The sequence below is a fragment of the Aquarana catesbeiana genome, linkage group LG02, assembly GCF_042186555.1.
Source record: "Aquarana catesbeiana isolate 2022-GZ linkage group LG02, ASM4218655v1, whole genome shotgun sequence".
NCBI lineage: Eukaryota > Metazoa > Chordata > Amphibia > Anura > Ranidae > Aquarana > Aquarana catesbeiana.
The window spans coordinates 472,440,157-472,460,771 of NC_133325.1; the positions used below are offsets into that span (position 1 = coordinate 472,440,157).

At 40.7% G+C, this 20,615-nt stretch overlaps 1 protein-coding gene across 1 annotated transcript in view; it reads left to right on the forward strand.

Annotated features, from left to right (window-relative positions):
* Nucleotides 1–20,615, forward strand: part of PTPN22 (protein tyrosine phosphatase non-receptor type 22) — a 186,326-nt gene that overhangs the window by 140,214 nt on the left and 25,497 nt on the right. Inside the window, exons 11-16 of the mRNA XM_073615709.1 lie at nt 196–288; nt 3,897–3,955; nt 9,255–10,009; nt 13,477–13,560; nt 14,702–14,841; nt 17,297–17,324. Of these exons, the coding sequence (XP_073471810.1) occupies nt 196–288; nt 3,897–3,955; nt 9,255–10,009; nt 13,477–13,560; nt 14,702–14,841; nt 17,297–17,324 (1,159 nt within the window). The remainder of the gene's footprint in view (nt 1–195; nt 289–3,896; nt 3,956–9,254; nt 10,010–13,476; nt 13,561–14,701; nt 14,842–17,296; nt 17,325–20,615) is intronic.

Consider the following 20,615-nt stretch of genomic DNA (forward strand, 5'->3'; position numbering starts at 1 on the left):
GCACAAATCCATTAACTCCATGAAACAAAAAACATTAACCCTTTAGATACTAAAGAAAATTGACATTTAGGCACCTGCCTATAAATCATTGCTGTAATTGTAATGCTTGTTTTGTCACTGAGTATACAGTATAATCACTGTACAATTATGGGATGAAAAAATGAACTCATTTATTGCCAATGTTGTTGATCACAGGAACAGTACGAACTTGTCTATAATGCAGTAACCCATCTGTTCAGGAAAGAACTTGATAGACTCAATGGGATAACAGACTCAGAACAGAAAAACGTAAGTTTTTTTATGGTTCAAACTTACTGTAAATGTATCTAACATAAAAAACAGCTTTAAAGGCTTTTCTCTATTTGTGGTGAGTACAATAGGCTTTCTCAGGGTAAAATAGCCATCCTATACCTCACTGGCAGCTGTTGGAAAGTTTTTTTGGGGGGGGCGGCAAACAGTATGCCACCCCCCACCCCCCCCATTGGTCGGTAGCACTTACCCCATCACCTGCTCAGCGGCAGCCTCCCGTTCTTCTGCTCTCCACGGGTCATCACGGTGGCGGCTTCCGTTTCCTCCCTCCTCCTTGGTGGGCCAATCGGGAGTCTTCTTTTTTCAGCCAATCAGAAAATGGGTCTCACACCCGCTTCTGATTGGCCGGATTGAGGATCAGTGTTTCAACAGCAAATACTCATTTTCTGTTGTAACACACCTGGGTGGCCTCTGGTTGCATTCTCTGTGACCCGAGCCCACCCTATTTTGAAGCCTATTAGAGCCTCTGGCTCTAATCAGGTGCTTAAAAAAAAACCCTGGCCGCTGTAATTCATGCGCCCGGTGACCTGAAAAGGGGCCGGATGCATGAATAGGGGGTGGCTGCGGCAGCCGTGGATAGATTTATGCTATGGGGGGGTGGCCTGGAGAGAGGGGGCTGGAGAGAGGGGGTGGTGCCCGGGCGCCCCTAATGAACGGCCGCCACTGCTATACCTCCTAAAAGAGAACACTGATGCAGGTAGCAGTAGTTACCAGCTGTAACAAGAGAAAAGAATTACATTGACCTTAATTACACTGATAACACAAGGAAATAGCTTACAGCATACTCTTCCAGATAGTAGTGAAAGAGTGTAGGCACACAAACTGCATAAGCAAAAGTGTGAAAAAATGTAAACTGGTCACACATGGCTGTGCAATCTCTACACAATCTCCTTCAGATAAACCAAATATCTATGCTACAAATATGTATGTTTCATTATGGAACCCCCCCCGTCAGTTTTTTTACCTGTCACCAGCCCCTCAGAGTACCAGAATACCTGTCACCAGCCCATCAGAGTACCCGAGTACTTGTTCCTAGCCTAGAATACCTGAGTACCTATCTGCAGACCATCAAAGTACCCGAGTACCCGTCCCCAGCCCAAAGTACCTGAGTACCTGTCTCCAGCCCAGATTACCCGAGTACCTATCTGCATCCCATCAAAGTACCTGGGTACCTGTCTCCAGCTCATCAGAGTACCCAAATATCTATCTCCACCCCAGAGTACACAAGTACCTATCTGCAGAACACCGGAGTACCCGAGTACCTGACTTCAGCCCAGAGAACCCGAGTACCTATCTGCAGCACATCAGAGTACCCAAGTACCTGTCTCCAGCCCATTAGGGTACCCGAGTACCTGTCTCCAGCCCATTAGTGTACCGAGTACCTATCTGCAGTCCATCAGATTACCAGAGTACCTGTCTCCAACCCATCAGAGTACCCGAGTACCTATCTGCAGTCCATCAGAGTACCTGAGTACCTATCTGCAGCCCATGTCTCATAGAATATACATTGGGGTGTTTGCTTTCCAAAATGGGGTAATTTTGTGGGTAATTCCATTGTCCTGGTGCTCCAGGACCTTCAAAAGTGTGATAGGTAGAAATGAAATTAGATATGTAATTTATGCTTCTAGAACGCCTGATGGTGCTCCCGGCATGTTGGGCCTCTGTATGTGGCCATGCTGTGTAAAAGTCTCACACATGTGGTATTGCCATACTCAGGACGAGTAGCAGAATGTATTTTGGGGTGTAATTTTTGCTATGTATGTGCTATGTGTTAGAAATATCTTATGAATTGACAATTTTGTGTAAAATAAAATATATTTTTGTTTTCTTTCCACATTTTCCAAAAAACTTGTGGAAAAAAATTACATATTCAGAAGACGCACAATGCCTCATAGATTATACGTTGGGGTGTTTGCTTTCCAAAATGGGGTCATTTTGTGGGTAATTACACTGTCCTGGTGCTTCAAAAGTGTGATAGGTCGTTAGGAAGTTAGATGTGTAATTTATGCTCCTAGAATGGCTGACAGTGCTCCCTGCATGTTGAGCCTCTGTATGTGGCCACGCTGTGGAAAAGTCTCGAACATGTGGTATCGCCATACTCAGGAGGAGTAGCAGAATGTATTTTGGGGTGTAATTGGAAGTATGCATATGCTGTGTGTGAGAAATAACTTGTTATTATGACAATTTTGTGTAAAAAAATAAAATAATAATAATTTCTTCATTTTCCCAAGAATTGTGGGAAAAAATTACAACTTCAAAAAACTCGCCATGCCTCCTACTAATTACCTTGGACTGTCTACTTTTCAAAAAGGGGTCATGGGGGGGGGGTATTTGTACTGTCCTGACATTTCAGGACCTCAAGAAATGGGATAGGCTGTCAGTACATCATATGTGATCAATTTTCAGTGATTGGCACCATAGCTTGTAGACCCTGTAACTTTCAGGCCTGGTTCACACTGACTGCGGAAATGCAATTGTGGGAGTTCAGCTGAACTCCCACAATTTCATTCCTGCATGTCAGTCCCGACTTCGGGGGCGATTTCAGAGACATCTGTGTGGGTTTCTGCACAGATGGCAAAAGAAATCGCACCCCAAAATCGCCAAAAGTAGTAAAGAAACTACTTTTAGGAAACGGTGCGACGCCGCATGATTCAGACGCTGCCATTGCCGTCAATTTCCACCGATTTGGCATGTGATTTCACATGTCAAATCCCATGCCAAATCGCATCAATGAGAACCAGGGCTCAAACAGACTAAATAATATCCACTAATTTGAGTTATTTTTACCAAAGATATGTAGCAGTATAAATGTTGGCCCAAATTTATGAAAAAAAAATGTTTATAATAGAAACTAACTGCGGGGTAAGCTTTAAAGGACAACTTCACTAAACGTAAAGTTGTCTTTTAAATAAAAAAAAAAATTAAAAAAGCACACGTGTTCTCAAGCTGATACAATTGAGATTTGTTCTTCAATCTGTCTAGAATGGGGTATTATGAATATTCTACACTTTGTTAAAACATTGTAATGTCAATTTCTGATTCTCCTTGCTGCTTGTTTTCAACCTTGACTTTTCCTCAGAACTAGTCATATTTCATAAAATTATTCCTGAGATTAAAAACAGCCTCATTTCTTGGAATAATGTGATCTGTAGTGAAATGTGCTTTTATTCCCTCTTGAGCTTTGTAGAGGCCCTTCATGTGCTAGAGACCTATATTTGAATATGTATGCAGAAAACATCAAACAATTCAACCATCTCATCTTTTCCTTCTAATGGTCCTTAATGAGCTACCTAGTCTTGTTTTATCATCAGATGTGCCCTATATTGTACTCCTCATTCTGAGCAGAGCCGGCCATGCATTACCAAGTGCAGCATTTGAATATGTCAATATGTCTCTTAAGAGACTTTCAATATTTCCCTAATCCAGTACATTTCAATATTCTATGTCAGTGCTGCAATGGTTTTAAGATCATCTTTATCAGGTCGTTTCATTTTACCTCATCATAATGTTCAAATATTGTTGTTAATTCAATTTTAAGTAAATAGAAATTTACATATCACAGATATATTTTCCTATCTTATTTGCAGTTATATAGGAATATACCACATTCCGCAGATGTACATGATTTAACCAGACTGTCTGGTGGGTAAGTACTTCATATGGTTGTATACCAAACCTATGGGCAGCTTGACTGGATTGAAGTGGAGAGAGATTAGAACACATGTCAGAATTTATTGCTGTCTGTTCCCCCCCCCCCCATTAGGGAGATACACCCTCTCTATTTGTCCTGTTTACCATTAGCATTGAAAGTGTAAGTGAAAGAAAAATCCCAATTTTTAGGTTGTCCCCAGATAAGTAGAAAAGGGGAAATCTTCCAATGGGGACCATGGTTCTGGTGGCCTGGGGGTCCCAAAAGGATTCCCTTAAATTGCAGGGATTTCCCCTACCTTCCTGTTGAAGGTAAATCTCCCCAATGGGATAAAGATGGCAAAAAAAAAACTGACAGGGGTTATAACCCACTCTTACTCTATCCAAAATGAACAAAAAAGTTTTGCCTTTAGTTCTACTTTAAGCTTTTATTTTTAGGATCAGTTGTGACATCTGGATAAGGCCTTTTATACAGTAGATTCAATTCAATAAAAGAGAGATGTTCACCTCTCATCATCCACAGTAAGACATTCATTTAAAAATCTGATGCCCAACCTGCGGCCCTTTAGTGTATGATGATCAGCAGCCTGTAGTGGGAACATTGATTAGGATGAAAGCAAGAATCTCTACTGGCCTTATGTAACATGTTTTGAATTTTGTACTGTCTTCTACAGCCAAAAATGTAGCATGTCCACAGTCTGATCATTAGCTCTTCCATTAGGTCTGCAGTCTCTGACAGTCCTCTCAAGCATTACATATATTGAACAATATGTGCGGTCCTTTGGTTGTGTCAGGGGCTGCAGTTGAGGCCCCCTATAGGTCATAAGTTGATAACCACTGATCCGCAGGCTAGCTTATGTTTGCAAATTAAAGTGTAAATATGGGCATAATAAAAAATGTCATACAGTGCCTTGAAAAAGTGTTCAGGCCCCTTGGAATTTTCCACATTTTGTCACGTTAACACCAAAAACTGTATTTTATTGGGATTTTATGTGATAGACCAACACAAAGTGGTACATAATTGTGAAGTGGAATGAAAATGATAAATGGTTTTCAACATTTTTTACAAATAAATATCTGAAAAGTATGGCGTGCATTTGTATTCAGCCACGCTGAGTCAATACTTTGTAGAACCACCTTTTGCTGCAATTACAGCTACAAGTCTTTTTGGGTATGTCTCTACCAGCTTTGCACATCTAAAGAATAAAATTTTTAACCATTCTTCTTTGCAAAATAGCTCAAGCTCTGTCGGATTGGATTGGATGGAGAGCGTTTGTGAACAGCAATTTTCAAGTCTTGCCACAGATTCTCAATTAAATTTAGATCTGGACTTTGACTGGGCCATTCTAACACATGAATATGGTTTGATCCAAACCATTCCATTGTAGTTCTGGCTGTATGTTTAGGGTCGTTGTCCTGCTGGAAGGTGAACCCCTGCCTCCAACAGGTTTTCTTCTAAGATTGCCCTGTATTTGGCTTCATCCATCTTCCCATCAACTCTGACCAGCTTCCCTATCCTTTCTGAAGAAAAGCATCCCCACAAAATGATCCTGCTACCACCATGGTGCACGGTGGGGATGGGTGATGTGTATTGTTAGTTTTCCACCACACATAGTATTTTTCTTTTTGCCCAAAAAGTTCCATTTTGGTCTCATCTGACCAGAGCACCTTCTTCCGCATGTTTGCTGTGTTCCCCACATGGCTTCTCACAAACTGCAGATGGGACTTCTTGTGGCTTTCTATCTACAATGGCTTTCTTCTTACCATTCTTCCAAGGACAGATTTGTGGACTAATTCTTGTCCTGTGGACAGATTCTCCCACCTGAGCTGTGGATCTCTGGAGCTCCACCCGAGTTACCATGGGCCTCTTGGCTACTTCTTTGATTAATACTCTCCTTGCCGGCCTGTCAGTTTATGTGGACTGCCATGTCTTGGTAGGTTTGCAGTTGTGCCATACTCTTTCCATTTTTGGATGATGGATTGAACAGTGTTCCGTGAGATGTTCAAAGCTTGGGATATTTTTTTTATAATTTAACCCTGCTTTAAACTTCTCTACAACTTTATCCCCAACCTGTCTGGTGTGTTCCCTGGCCTTCATGATGCTGTAGGTTATCTAACAAACCTCTGAGGGCTTCACAGAACAGCTGAATGTATACTGAGATTCAATTGCACACAGGTGGATTCTTTTACTAATTAGGTGACTTCTGAAGGCAATTGGTTCCATTAGTTTTTAGTTAGGGGTATCAGAGTAAAAGGGGGCCGAATACAAATGCATGCCACACTTTTCAGATATTTATTTGTAAAACATTTTGAAAGCCATTAATCATTTTCCTCCCACTTCACAATTATGTACCACTTTGTATTGGTCTATCACATAAAATCCCAATAAAATACATTTACATTTTTGGTTGTGACATGACAAAATGTGGAAAATTTCAAGGGGTATTAATACTTTTTCAAGGCACTGTATATGATACAATCTGTCACTAGTATCAATACAGTTGTTTTTCTAAGTCCCTGCTTTAATATGGTGTTATTAATTGTTGATCCTGCCAGTAGACCTGGAATTATTTCACATCTTAAAAGTGGTTCTAAAGTTAAACATTTTTTATCCTAAACTAAAACTTAAGGCAAAACTTTTTTTGTTTTTGTTTTGGATAGTGTAAGGGAGGGTTATAACCACTGTCATTTTGCTTTTTTTTTGCCATCTTTGTCCAATTGAGGAGATTTCCCTTCACATCTTGTCCCATAGCCAAAACAATAAGTGAGAGGAAATCCTGGGGTGTCACCAGACTCACCGAACTAGTGTCCATATTAGAAGATTTAGTGACAATCCAAAATGTGGGATTTTCTTTTACTTTTACTATCACTATCACTGACAACAGTAAACTGGAAAAATAGAGAGTGTGAATCTTCCTAATGGGGCATAGACAGCAATAAAAAGCTGAGAGGTGTTCTAATCCCTCTCCACTCTACTATCCAAACCTATTTATAACCTTTAGTTATACTATAATGCATTCCTCCATTAAGGAAAAAATGTTTTACCACTTGCTGTTCTCCCGTTCCCCCTTCCTAAACACTTACCTGACACGACTCTTGATCCAGCGCATGCATTCACAGGCTTCACTGAGAGCAAGAGGAGCCATTGTATGCAGATTGCTAAAGTGGCACATGCAGTAGAGGAGAAGTGGACAGCACTAGTGAGGACCCCAGAAGAGGAGAAATGGGGCTGCTCTGTGCAATACAGCAGGGATAACAGTCAACAGTTAGCAGTATACTATCCTATTACTTCTGCTGACCAGCTTGTTAGGGCCCAACTGTTGTAGTGGAGCGCTCAAGGTAGTGTCCCTTTAAGAACTAAACCAGGCACTGCCACTGTATTCTTTACAGATAACACTGTCCCTCCTTTAGGAAAGTGCAGGGTTGGCCAGTGACCTCTCACCACTCTGTGTCTGCAGGAGGATATCCTTCTGCTCACTGGCGAAGGAGTACTCTGGTCAGTGTGCTCCGCAGTCAGGCAGCAGGCTCAACCAGCATCCAAGGTGTCCTCCAGTGTTCTGGAATGGCTGCCACTGCGTCTCTCCTTTGCTCAAGGGCAGTTGAGCGAAGGAGAGACTGAGACTCTGTATCTCTAGCCTGGGTTCCCAGGTAAAAGGAAAGAGAGTCAGGAAATATTGCATGTAGATCTCTCTATAGGAATATCTGAGATAAAAGAGAAGCCAGGTACTGACTCAGCCCACCAGGCTCCAGCTATAACTAAAATCTTACTTTTAAGAGAACTGGCCCCATAAGCATAGAACATGTGTTCAAGGCAGAAAACCATTCATGTGCAGAAAATGGTTGTGTGCTTGAACTTAATATGGTTCTCTGTGCAAGATTTTATTTTATGAGCTCTAAAAAAAATGCTTGAAGCTCAACTGTAAGCTCTGTAGAAACAGCAAATCTATGCTTTGCCTGATATAGCAGTTTTACTTCCCTGATCCTCCACTCCCACAGGTTCCTCAGCATACTGCAAGACTAGTCCCTGTAGCCGCTTCTTCCTTATGCTCTGGCAGTCAGATGCCTCTGATTTCCTCAAGACTGACGCAGAGACCATAGCCCTGCACTGGATCTAAGGATATCAAGGACTAGTCCACTGCCAGAGCATAGGGGAGTGTCATTTGCCAAGGGAGTGGAGGATTGGGTAAGTAAAACTGCTTATTCTGTCCCCTAGATGTAAACAAATATTTAACCCTTGCATTACAGAGGCTGCCCCACTGCAAGAGATTTTTTTTCCTTTTCTTGGATTTGGGCTCTAACCAAAAAAAGGCATATTTATTTCTGTCTGTAATACTGTTGGAGATTTGTCTGGTCTATCTCTAACGTACAGTAGGTCTCGATAGCAGTAAAACACAGTAGGGGTCACCATAAAAAAATAATATCCAGAAACTACTCAGGATTCATTCGGTATATCAAACCTAGACTACAGAAAATAAAAGACCATTGATGGGGGGATATCCCAGATCTCAATGTTCAAGACAGGGAAGAATTTTATAACTCTTGATACTTTGCAGTTGTCCCGTCTAGCGATAGATTCAAACAATTCTATTACTAGAATGTACTTTACACACAATGGCTATTCAAAATGGGTAAACATAATACACCAATATGCCACATATTCTTATAGCACCTTAAGCACATTCATAAACCAAAGAAAGTCATAGATTCAGGTAATAAGTGAAATAAGGACCAGAGTTCTTTATTGACTAATATAAAATAACACACGTCACATGGAATCATAGCTGCTTAGATGTTATGTATTATGTTTTATTTTTTGTTTTCATTTTTCTCTCTTTTTTTTTTTTTATTAAATGGAAATGCAAAATACTGTTTTATTGTACAGTCAATATGAATAGATGTACACAATTGTACTGACAATATGATTGTACACTTGTCTGGATTTTTGCAAAATACTACAATAAAAACAAATAAAAAACCCAGTAGAGGTTCTAAATCTTCTCACGCTATACAAAATAAGAACTTACTTTTGGCTGGACATAAACTTTAATGCGGGACTGTAGGTAAAAAAGATCAGCAAATGGATATATTTAGACTCCAACACATTGCACGCGTGCTGACAGTAGACCCCGCAGCAAGAAGAGAGTTCATAATTAGCAAAACAAAAAAATCCTTAAATAAGTATAGCTAACAATTTACTGAAAGGTTATGAGAACCAGATTTGATACCTTAAAAATATTAGTTTTAAACTTTAAACTTTATAAATGCACACCAATAATACTAACATCCTTTTGTTCAAGTCATACAGGTGAATGCATGATGGAAGAGGAAATTAGCGCACATCTTTGGAACACATCTACAACAGCCATTAGTAGTGGAAATAATTCTAATAGCTGTATGGAACCCTTTTCAGCAACAAAGATGTATAAAAGTTCTGATGAACTAAATGCACTGGCCATGCAGACTTTAGAAACACAACCTATGCCGCAACCTCTTCCACGAACAATAGTGCGCAAAACTTCTCAAAATCTCAGCAACAGAAAAAATCCTTGTCCTCAACCATGTACTGAGAACAGAAAAAGTTACAGTGGACATGCACCATTAATACACACCAAATCTACACCGTTGGAATTTCAGAGACAGGCTTTCATGTCTGAGAGGGTTATTGAAGCATCAGATGCGTTCCTCCATATTCAAAAGGATTTAGCATCTAGTTTTGATAAACAGAAATTTCTTGGTAATCATCATCAAGACTCCATGTTTACTGGTTCTCTGGGTAATATAAGTACTGTTCATAGTAGTCACCCTTATGTTCGTCTGACAGAAGATCCTTATTTTTCTCCAACATCATCTTCTGATCCAGGGTCACCAAAGTTTGCAGATTTTTGTGTTGAAGCCACCTACCCCGATATACCCAATGCAAATGGGCACAATATCCAAGACCTTAACTTTCCATTGTCTGATTTAAATAATTCATCCCAGATTGATCATTCCTCCAAACTAGAATCACTTAAAGAAGTAGAAATTCCACCTTTCAACAATCTGAACAGCACTGGTAAGTGGCCCCAAGGGTAAATATAAATATTTTCTATATTCTTTAAAGAACAATGCATATAAAATATAGAATATTTACTATAAAATGTAGCACACTGTCTATTTTAGCCATTCTTAACCAGGGTTCCATGGAACCCTAGGTTTCCTCCAGAGGTTGCTAGGGGTTCTCTGAGCTATGGCTGACCCGACCTCTAGTTTGATGGTGGTGACTGTATAATGCTAGGTCCAATGCAACCTGGCAGAGCCAGCTGTTTGATACCAATGATGTTTTTAGTTGCCTGCAAGGGTAGCATTCTGACTACCACTGTAAGGGGGGCATACTTTCCACTGACCACCACTATAAGAAATGTTGCTTCTACAGGCTGCCAATATAAAGGGCATTCCTCCCACTAACCACCTATGTATTTTAGCAGGGGTTCCTTCAGATCTGAAAATTATTTCAAGAGATCCTCAGGAGTAAATGGTTGAGAAAGGCTCATCTATATGCTATAACCCTATTGTATATTGTCATAGATTCATCTGTGGGTTTTCCTCTAGCTGGGCAATCATGAATAGTATGGTACATGAATGTCGGGTACATCTGGCACCCCCTTTAGTCACCCTGTCCGCCTGCAAGAACATGACTGAGTTGATCTAATCATCAGTGGAAGTTCATGAACATCTTGATTGACAAGGGGCAACTTGTTTCTCTTGCATGTTGCTGTTTGCAGATTGCAGAGTGTGTCAGCACATGGGTACATGGGTCGGAGGGGGGGGGGAGTTTACTAAAACTGGAACAGACGGAATCTGGAGCAGCTCAGCATAGTAATCAACTTGCTTCTAATGCCACCTTGTTCCATTAAAGTGGATGTAAACCATCACATATACCCAGTGAAGTGAACAGCCTCAGATGATACACAGAGATGAAATAAATCTCCCTACATGAGTTTTACATGTATATCTGCTGTCTTCAGCTTTCTATATTCTTTAGAAAGTGAACATCGTGTTAGAATTTTTTCTTCCTGTTTCAGCTGTGGGAGTGGAGCCTAGGCATACACTGTGTGTGAGCTGATTGGTGGAAAGGCACACCCCCCCAACCCCTCCGCATAGGCAGAGGAACAAAGACACATGCAGAGCTGTGCTGTGAATAGACAAGCTCTCTGCTTATCTATCTCTAAGTTACCTCCTCAACACAAATTTCCAGTTGCTTTTATCTCCTGTGTCAGAGAATTTGTCAGAAGTTATCATGCTGATAACACAGGAACGGAGCAGCAGAAAGACACAGGAGTTAGGGCTTTGGAGAGAGATAAGAAAAACACTGCAGATATATGTGCCTAGGTCAAATTTCATGAATGGTGTTTACATCCACTTTAAGCCTTGAAGTTGAAAAGTGGAATCTGAACGCCATGCACTGCTACTCCAGATTCTGTCTGATCCAGTCTTAGTAAATTCCTATGATAGTTTCCCACAGTCTCTTTTTTTTAAAATCTATATTTTATTAATAAATGTAAGACTCATACAGCCCATATTTGAATCAGCATTACAAGAAAGACAAGAAAGCCTAACAAATTGAGATCCCAAACCAAGTAGCAAGGCCAGAAAAGAGGAATATCAAAGAAAAAAAACAATAAAGAGTCGTCTCCTATTCCATTGCTCAGAGCCGTAAAAAAAAACTCTCCACCCTCAAAGTGACAAGGACTACCGCATCAGGGAGTTGACATGATCATTTTATAAGCTGTAAAGGAGATGATTTCAATCCAAGAAGCCTAATATTATTGAAAAAAGCTCATAACGATATTTTACGTTATGTACCCATTCCTTTGCTTCCAAAGTAACCTGAACTCTATTAAGCCACTCCCTCAGCGTAGGGGCCCTGTTTTTGTTTCAAAATCAGGGTATCAAGCTTTTTGCAGCATTCAGTGAGTGTGGTACAGAGAATCTTTTATATGACCTAATGGACATAGAAGTGGTATGAAAAAAAATCACAGGGGGGATCTTCTGGGAGAGTGTTTTGCATGATCTTCACAATAGGATCTCACACCTCTTTCCAGAAATGCCTAAGTTAGGGGCATTACCACCAGAGGTGTAAGACTGTACCTCTCCACACATCCACCTGCACACTGCAGAAATTGTTGGGGACAACTAAACAGGTGCCCTATACCATCAAGACAGAAACTTAGAGCAGGATTCTTACATCTTAAAATGAATAACAAATTGTGTACCGAAAAATTCTGCACTTCCTAATAAAGTTCACCTAAACACCCCCACACCAGCCGATGTATAAATATTTATTGGATATGAAATAGGCAAAAAAATTGTGCTATTAATAAACAAAAAAGTTACACTGATAGGTGGTCCTGATGGGCACTAATAGGCAGCACTGATGGGTGACACTGATGAGGAGGCATTGATGGACACTGATTGGTAGTACTGATTGGCAGCCCTGGTGGGCACTGGTGGTCACTGATAGACAGCACTGCTGGGCAATGTTGGGACTGTACTGATAATCAGGACACAGGCAGTGCCCTGATTATCAGTGTAGATGATCCTTTTATACAAGCCGGTTACCGGTTCTCCTCTCCTCGCGCTGTCAGCGTGAGGAAAGGAATGCTGATAACCGTCTTGTGTTTACAGTGTGATCAGCTGTGATTGGACACAGCTGATCACGTGGTAAACAGTTGCTGTGATTGGCCTATTAACCTGATCTGTGAACAGCTGTGTCCTAAGGACACAGTGGCACGCAGTGGGTGCAATCATGGGATGACGTCATATGACGCCCTCCCAGAACTGGCTGACCGCGCTGCACCCATCATTTGGCTATAGCACGGTCGTGAAGTGGTTAAAAAAAATTGTCCATCCTGCTCTTTTGAGTTTTGTTTTAGTCCCCATGGTTGAAAATGATCATTGACTTAACCCCACCAAAAATTAAAACAAAAATTTTCAACCCGAATTCTACTAGTGTATGATTAGCTTAACACTCTTATGCCCCGTACACACGACAACAAAATCCATGGAGTTTTTCCTAAGGATGTTGGCTCAAACTTGTCTTGCATACACACGGTCACACAAATCTTGTCGGAAATTCCGAACGTCAAGAACGCGGCGACGTACAACGCGTACGATGAGCCGAGAAAAATGAAGTTCAATAGCAAGTGCGGCTCTTCTACTTGATTCCGAGCATGCGTGGAACTTTGTGCATCGGAATTGTGTACACACGATTGGAATTTACTAGAACTGATTTTTTTGACAAAAATTTGAGATCCAGATCTTAGATTTTGTGTGACAGAAATTCCGATGGAAAATGTCCTATGGAGCCTACACACGGTCGGAATTTCTGACAACAAGCTCCCATCGAACATTTTCTGTCGGAAAATCCGACCGTGTGTACGGGGCATTACTAGGTAGCTCACTAAAATATATCATAAACATACCTTTAACTGATACAATGTTCATTTAAATAACTAAAATGTAATATCTTGTTGCATTTAGTTACTTCTTCAAAAGCAGATGACAAGAGTCCCCCTCCTCTGCCAGAACGCACACCTGAATCCTTTATTGTAACTGGTGAGCTTGGTAAGTAATGAAAAGATAAAAAAATGCAATATGAGCATCATATACTAAAGCAGGACTTTAGTCCCACCTTTGAAAACTGAGAGCACACACCTTTTCTTTATTACAGAAGAGACATGCAATGCCTCCTCTGCAGTAAAATAAACCTACCTACCTGCTTGCAGTCTTCTGTGGAATGTACACTGAGCTTAATCTACATTCTGGCACAGCACCTGTGTGCTGGGATGATTGCTCTCCTGTGCATGCGCAGTAGTGACATCTTTCTGTGCTGGCCAATGAGAACCGCCCCAGCGTGGCACCCAGAATAAGCTGGGTGGAAGATGCCAGTGCCGGCGAGGGACATTTGACCACTCAGGGGAGGTAAATATTGCAGAGTTTAGCTTCCCTTAATAATAGAGAGGATATAAAGATGTCTGTTTTCTCCAAATCAGCCAATAAGATTTCAACCGTAAAACAGCATAAAACCACCTTCTTTTTACCTAGTTTTATCATTGCACCCATTACAAAGCATTTATCTGTTTCAACACAAAGGGGTTGAATTACTAAAACTGAAGAGTGCAAAATCCTCCTCATTGGCTCAGAGTGTCCAGCACATCATCGCTCCCTTGGGGGGGGGGGGGGCAGGAGCATCGGCGGGGGGACCTGAGAAGAGGAGGATTGGGGCTGCTTTGTGAAAAACCATTGTACAGAGCAGGGAAATATAGCTTATTTGTTATTTCAATAAAAATATTCCAGCATTTACAATCACTTTAAATTTAAAAAAAAACAAAAAAAAAAACTGGAAGCTGATTGGTTTCTGTACCAGATATTGCACTCTCCAGTTATAGTAAATCAACCCTAAAGTCTCCAGATGAGTGGTAGATTCATTACTAAAGGCAAATGTGTTGTTCACTTTGCAGGAGAATTTTTCCTTAGCTTGGTGAAGCTCTGCTGACTTTCCTCATTCAATCATGTGCAAGCAAAAATACTGTTTTTTATATATTATCCTTGTAGTGGAGAGGGATTAGAACATCTTTTACTTTTGTTGCTGTCTGTGGCACCCGTTAGGGAGTTTTCACCCTCTCTAATGTACAAAAGAATCCTTTCCATGTGTAATATATGATGGTTTTCTAAGCGTTTGATGTTATTACAATGTTTTTACTAGATGAACGACCACAGGAGCCTCCACCACTGCAACCTAAAGTGCAAGTCAAAGTTCCAAGCATAAAAATTGGCACATCACAAGAATGGGCTGGTGTATCCCAGTGTAATGTTGATGATTTCAGACTCAAGACACGCAGTAAGGTATTAGTATGCATTGCATTAAAAAAATATTTTGTATATATGTAGGAATTATCTACAAAAATTTGAAGCACAGTATTGGGATCTACAGTCTTAGTAATTTTGTAGATTTTCTTAAGGAGAAATTAGCTTTTAGGGTTCATTCACATTGTTTTTAGTTCAGAGCTATTCTATGGAGTATCATTCAAGAACATGCTCTTAAAGTATGGCTTTCAGCAATTTGGTTACACTTTATATGCAGTGATGTGATGGGCATCCAGTTAGAACACCATATTACCACACTGGAAGCACCCCATTTATTTGAGACAAGTACACACTCTAGACGGATATGCTCTGTTTGTATTTCATGTTTTAGGTTCACAACCGCCAGTTCCTGCCCAGGATATAGTCAAATGATAGCTGGGCGGGACCTCCATCGTTTCATATGACGTCCTCCCGGAACACACCTCTCGTGGGGCCAAGCTGCGGCGTGATCTGTCCTCGACTGTGTCTGCCGGACACAGCCGATGACTGATCACTGTAAGGGCCTGCTGCTGGTACCATGTGATCGCTGTGACCAATCACAGCAGATCACATGACAATTGTAAACAATGGATGGCTTCCTTTCATGCACTCCATTTTGTACAATTGTGTTGCTAGCTGTGATTGGTCACAGTAATCCCATGGCGCAGAAAGAGCCAATCACAGCCCATCTGTACCATGTGATTAGCTGTGGCCAATCACAGCTAATCACAACAAAACACAATGAATGAATCAGTTTCATCCAGTAAAAATGGTTGCTTATACCAATGAAATTCACTGGAAACTGGAAATTCATAAGCAATGTGTAAAAAAAAAAAATGCTGATCACTTCCCCAGAGTAGTACGGCGTTACTATGGTAACACTGTATTGCTCTGGTCACAGTGTGTATTTTAAAAATGTAAGAAAAAAATAAACAAGAAATTAAAAAAAAATAATTAGACAATTTTTTTTTACATATTGTCACAAGTCAGTGTCCCTGATCACCACTACACCAGTTATATGATAACGCTGTACTAACAGTATGTAAATAAAAAAAAAATTGTGAATTCATTTTTTTTTCTTCGTCAGAATAATTGTGGCAAAAAATTACAACTTCAAAAACTCGCCATGCCTCTTGCTAAATACGTTGGACTGTCTACTTTCAAAAAAAGGGTCATTTGGGGGGTATTTGTACTGTCCTGGCATTTTCGGGCCTCATCAGAACTGATCAATTTTCAGATATATACTATATACCATAGTTTGTGGATGCTTTCCTACAGACTAAATAATAAACACTAATTTGGGTTATTTTCACCAAAGAAATGTAGCAGAATACATTTTGGCCTACATTTATGAAGAAAGATTACCATATTTCCCCCGAAAATAGGTCTGGGTCTTATATTAATTTTGGCTGCAAAAACACACTAGGGCTTATTTTCAGGGAATGTCTTATTTATTTACGGTATGTACAATAATCTACATTTATTCAAATAGTCATGTCATCTTCTTCTGGAAAAAAAAAATATCTTGATCCTTAAAACTTTAAAGCATGATAGACAGCACAGTGCTTGTGCTGTGTCATTTATCCCTCTATGTTCTAAAAAACCTGGAATAAAACATTAAAATGTTTTTCAAAAAGTTCCTGTGTCCCCTGTCTTCTCCCTCCCTCTTCTCCTGTCAGCTCAGGAGTCAGTATTATAAAACTCTGTAATCCTAAAACCTTAGTTAAAGTTATTATAAAATCATGTAATCTGTTCTGTAAAAATATTATATGATGTGCAGTGTGTCTTCTTGTGTAACTTTATTGTGGAAAATACCTTATTTATAGTGCCGCTGGGCCCTCACGTGACCCGCTGGAGCTCTTCTTCCCCACTCCGAGCACTGCAGCAGACGGAGAGGCCAAGATCCCCGCTGACATCAGCCCCCGCTCCGTGTACTGCAGAGGGAGGGACCGCTGATGTCAGCCTGGGAGGAGATCGCGGGCGGGTCACGTGAGCACCCAGCAGTGCTGTAAATAAGGCATTTTCCACAATAAAGTTACACAATGAGACACTCTGCACATTATATAATCTTTTTTACAAAACAGATTATATGATTTTACAAGGACTTTAACTAGGGCTTATTTTCAGGGTAGGGCTTATATTGCAGCCATCCACGAAAATCACGCTAGGTCTTATTTTCGAGGTATGGCTTATTTTTGGGGAAACTGTATTTATTTAAAAAATGTTATAACAGAAACAGAGATAAAAAAAAATCGGTCTTTTTCCGTTGGCCTGGGCAGAAAGGGGGTGAAAGTGCCTTGTATTGAAGTGGTTGAATATTTTAATAAGCAACAATCATGAAAATGTCACTATTTTACTAAACATCATTTGTGGTTAGCACATAGTATAGTATTTTTTGTGTGTTAACCCAGTGCTTAATAATCTTAGGTTATCTTTGCTTTTTTTTGCTTTATAGAGTGTGAAAGTGAGAGGGTCAAAGATGGGTGAGTAATTATATAAGATAAGCAGTACTGACCATACATTAACTGTGCATGGTTAAATTAGGTTATCCTATTTTAGACTGACATTCTGAGTTATTTTAATGTGATGTAGGAATTGCAAAAAATGTACATGTTCTCCCTGTACCTGCATGGATTTCCTCCAGGTACTCCAGTTTCCTCTCACGCTCCAAAGACATGCTGGTAGATTAAAGTGGATGTAAACCCAATGTCATCCTTTCTAAACTACTGCCATAGGGGTTATCTATAAGGATATACATGCCTCCTGCATGTATCTTTACCTGTCAAATGTCTCCCCTCTGTCTGTTATTAGACCCGAAAAACTGCATATTCTGTGGGTGGGTCTGTTGTCTGGAGCTCGGTGGGTGGAGTCATGATGTCAGTAGACTCCCCGCCCACCTCTACACTCCCCTGTGTATTTCTAACACTGAACTTCTGCTATGATCTCTAACATCCAGTGAAAAGACAGGAAAGTAACCACATGACTTCAGCATGCCAAATCATGCTGAGGTGTGGAACAGCCAATCCTTGCAGAGCTGCTGAAGAAAGGAGTGGGAGGGAATTAAAAAATAATGCATGCCTCTTAGGCTAATGCACGAGATGTAAATCACCTGTCACTCACAGCAAGGGGGAGGATTTGGCAAAGTTTTTCTCAGTTTGTCAAGATTTATCTCACTGAACAATAAAAGAGGATTGCTCAGAGATGGATTAACTCTGTGTGACAAGACTGGGCTCAAATGATAGGAAATCCTATACTCTACAGTATGATATCCAACAAAAAAATGGTGTTTTTCGGGTTTACATCGACTTTAATTGGATCCTGTCTAAATTGGCCCTAGTATGTGTATGTATGAATGTGAGTAAGGGACCTTAGATTATAAGCTCCTTGAGGGTAGAGACTGATGTGAATGTACAATGTACAGTATCTCACAAAAGTGAGTACACCCCTCACATTTTTGTAAATATTTTATTATATCTTTTCATGTGACAACACTGAAGAAATGACACTTTGCTACAATGTAAAGTAGTAAGTGTACAGCTTGTATGACAGTGTAAATTTGCTGTCCCCTCAAAATAACTCAACACATAGCCAATAATGTCTAAACCGCTGGCAACAAAAGTGAGTACACCCCTAATTATAAATGTCCAAATTGGGCCCAAAGTGTCAATATTTTGTATGGCCAACATTATTTTCCAGCACTGCCTTAACCCTCTTGGGCTTGGAATACTGCCCTGTGGCCCAGTCTCCAAAGGGAGGGGATCATGCTCTGCTTTAGTATGTCACAGTACATGTTGGCATTCATGGTTCCCTCAATGAACTGTAGCTCCCCAGTGCCGACAGCACTCATGCAGCCCCAGACCATGACACTTCCACCACCATGCTTGACTATAGACAAGACACACTTGTCTTTGTATTCCTCACCTGGTTGCCACCACACACGCTTGACACCATCTGAACCAAATAAGTTTGTCTTGGTCTCATCAGACCACAGGACATGGTTCCAGTAATCCATGTCCTTAGTCTGCTTGTCTTCAGCAAACTGTTTGTAGACTTTCTTGTGCATCATCTTTAGAAGAGGTTTCCTTCTGGGATGACAGCCATGCAGACCAATTTGATGCAGCGTGCGGTGTATGGTCAGAGCACTGACAGGCTGACCCCCCACCCCTTCAACCTCTGCAGCAATGCTGGCAGCACTCATACATCTATTTCCCAAAGACAACATCTGGATATGACGCTGAGCACGTGCACTCAAATTCTTTATCGACCATGGCGAGGCCTGTTTTGAATGGAACCTGTCCTGTTAAACCGCTGTATGGTCTTGGCCACTGTGCTGCAGCTCAGTTTCAAGATCTTCTTATAGCCTAGGCCATCTTTATGTAGAGCAACAATTCTTTTTTTCAGATCCTCAGAGAGTTCTTTGCCATGAGGTGCCATGTTGAACTTTCAGTGACCAGTATGAGAGAGTGAAAGAGTTAACACCAAATTTAACACACCTGCTCCCCATTCACACCTGAGACCTTGTAACACTAATGAGTCACATGACTTTGAGGAGGGGAAATTGCTAATTGGGCCCAATTTTGGACATTTTCACTTAGGGGTGTACTCACTTTTGTTGTCGGCGGTTTAGACATTAATGGCTGTGTGTTGAGTTTTTTTGAGGGTACAGCAAATTTACACTGTTATACAAGTTTTACACTCACTAATTTACATTGTAGCAAAGTGTAATTTCTTCAGTGTTGTCACATAAAAAGATATAATAAAATATTTACAAAAATGTGAGGGGTGTACTCACTTTTTTAAGATACTGTATATGTAAAGTGCTGCGTAAAAGCACAGAACTGAACATATACAGTATCTCAAAAAAGTGAAAAAAACTGAAAAACTGAAAAGCGCAAACTGAAAAGCGCTAAATGAAAAACACGAAAAGAAAAGTGCAAATCAATACTCACCAAACTTCTACTAACACAAAATTAGCAGAAGGAGCCCAAAGGATGGCGCTAAAGGAGCTGAAAAAACACGTAGTACATCTAGTACGTCACTACATTCGTAATTGTTGGCCAACATTTGTGTGACCGTGTGCATTCAAGACAAGTTTGAGCCAACACCCTTCGGACAAAATTCCACGGTTTTGTTGGCCAACAATCCGATCGTTTGTACGAGGCATAAGAGTGCATTGTCCATACAATGGAAATACTTTAATAAAAATGAATTGAATTATAGCCAAAGTTAAGTAGGATAGTCTAGTGTGTATGATTTAATAAGGTATGAGCGTGCTTAATAAAGAGCTGCAAAGAGAAGTGATGATAAGAGAAGGGATGATTTAGAGAATATATTAACCCATAACATGTAGTCAGATTTCACATTTAGTGGGTTTACAGCAGCCAGAGCTTTCAAGCATTGCATTAATGCACTGTAGCACCCCAGTTGTCTACTAGTGTTACATTTTGTTTTTGGCCACCCTGTAGCCAGGGAGAGCAACAATTGTTTAGTAGCGCCTGTTTTGGGTTCTGCTGACGCAGGCTCGGTTACTTCCCCCTGTATCCTACTGAGTCATGGGATATAGTGGGTGGAAGAACACAGACTCTGGGCACATTAACGCCTCTTCAGCCTATCCCTGGTCAGTGGAGTGAGTGACCAGCAGGGGCCTGAAAGGGGTATAAATAGACTAGGGCCCAGAACAGAGCCATCTTGTTCCTGAGGAAGTAAGACCCAGCCTGAGGGCTGTGGCATCCCTGGGAGTTCACCTGCAACTGAGAGAATCCTTTTTGGGGTCC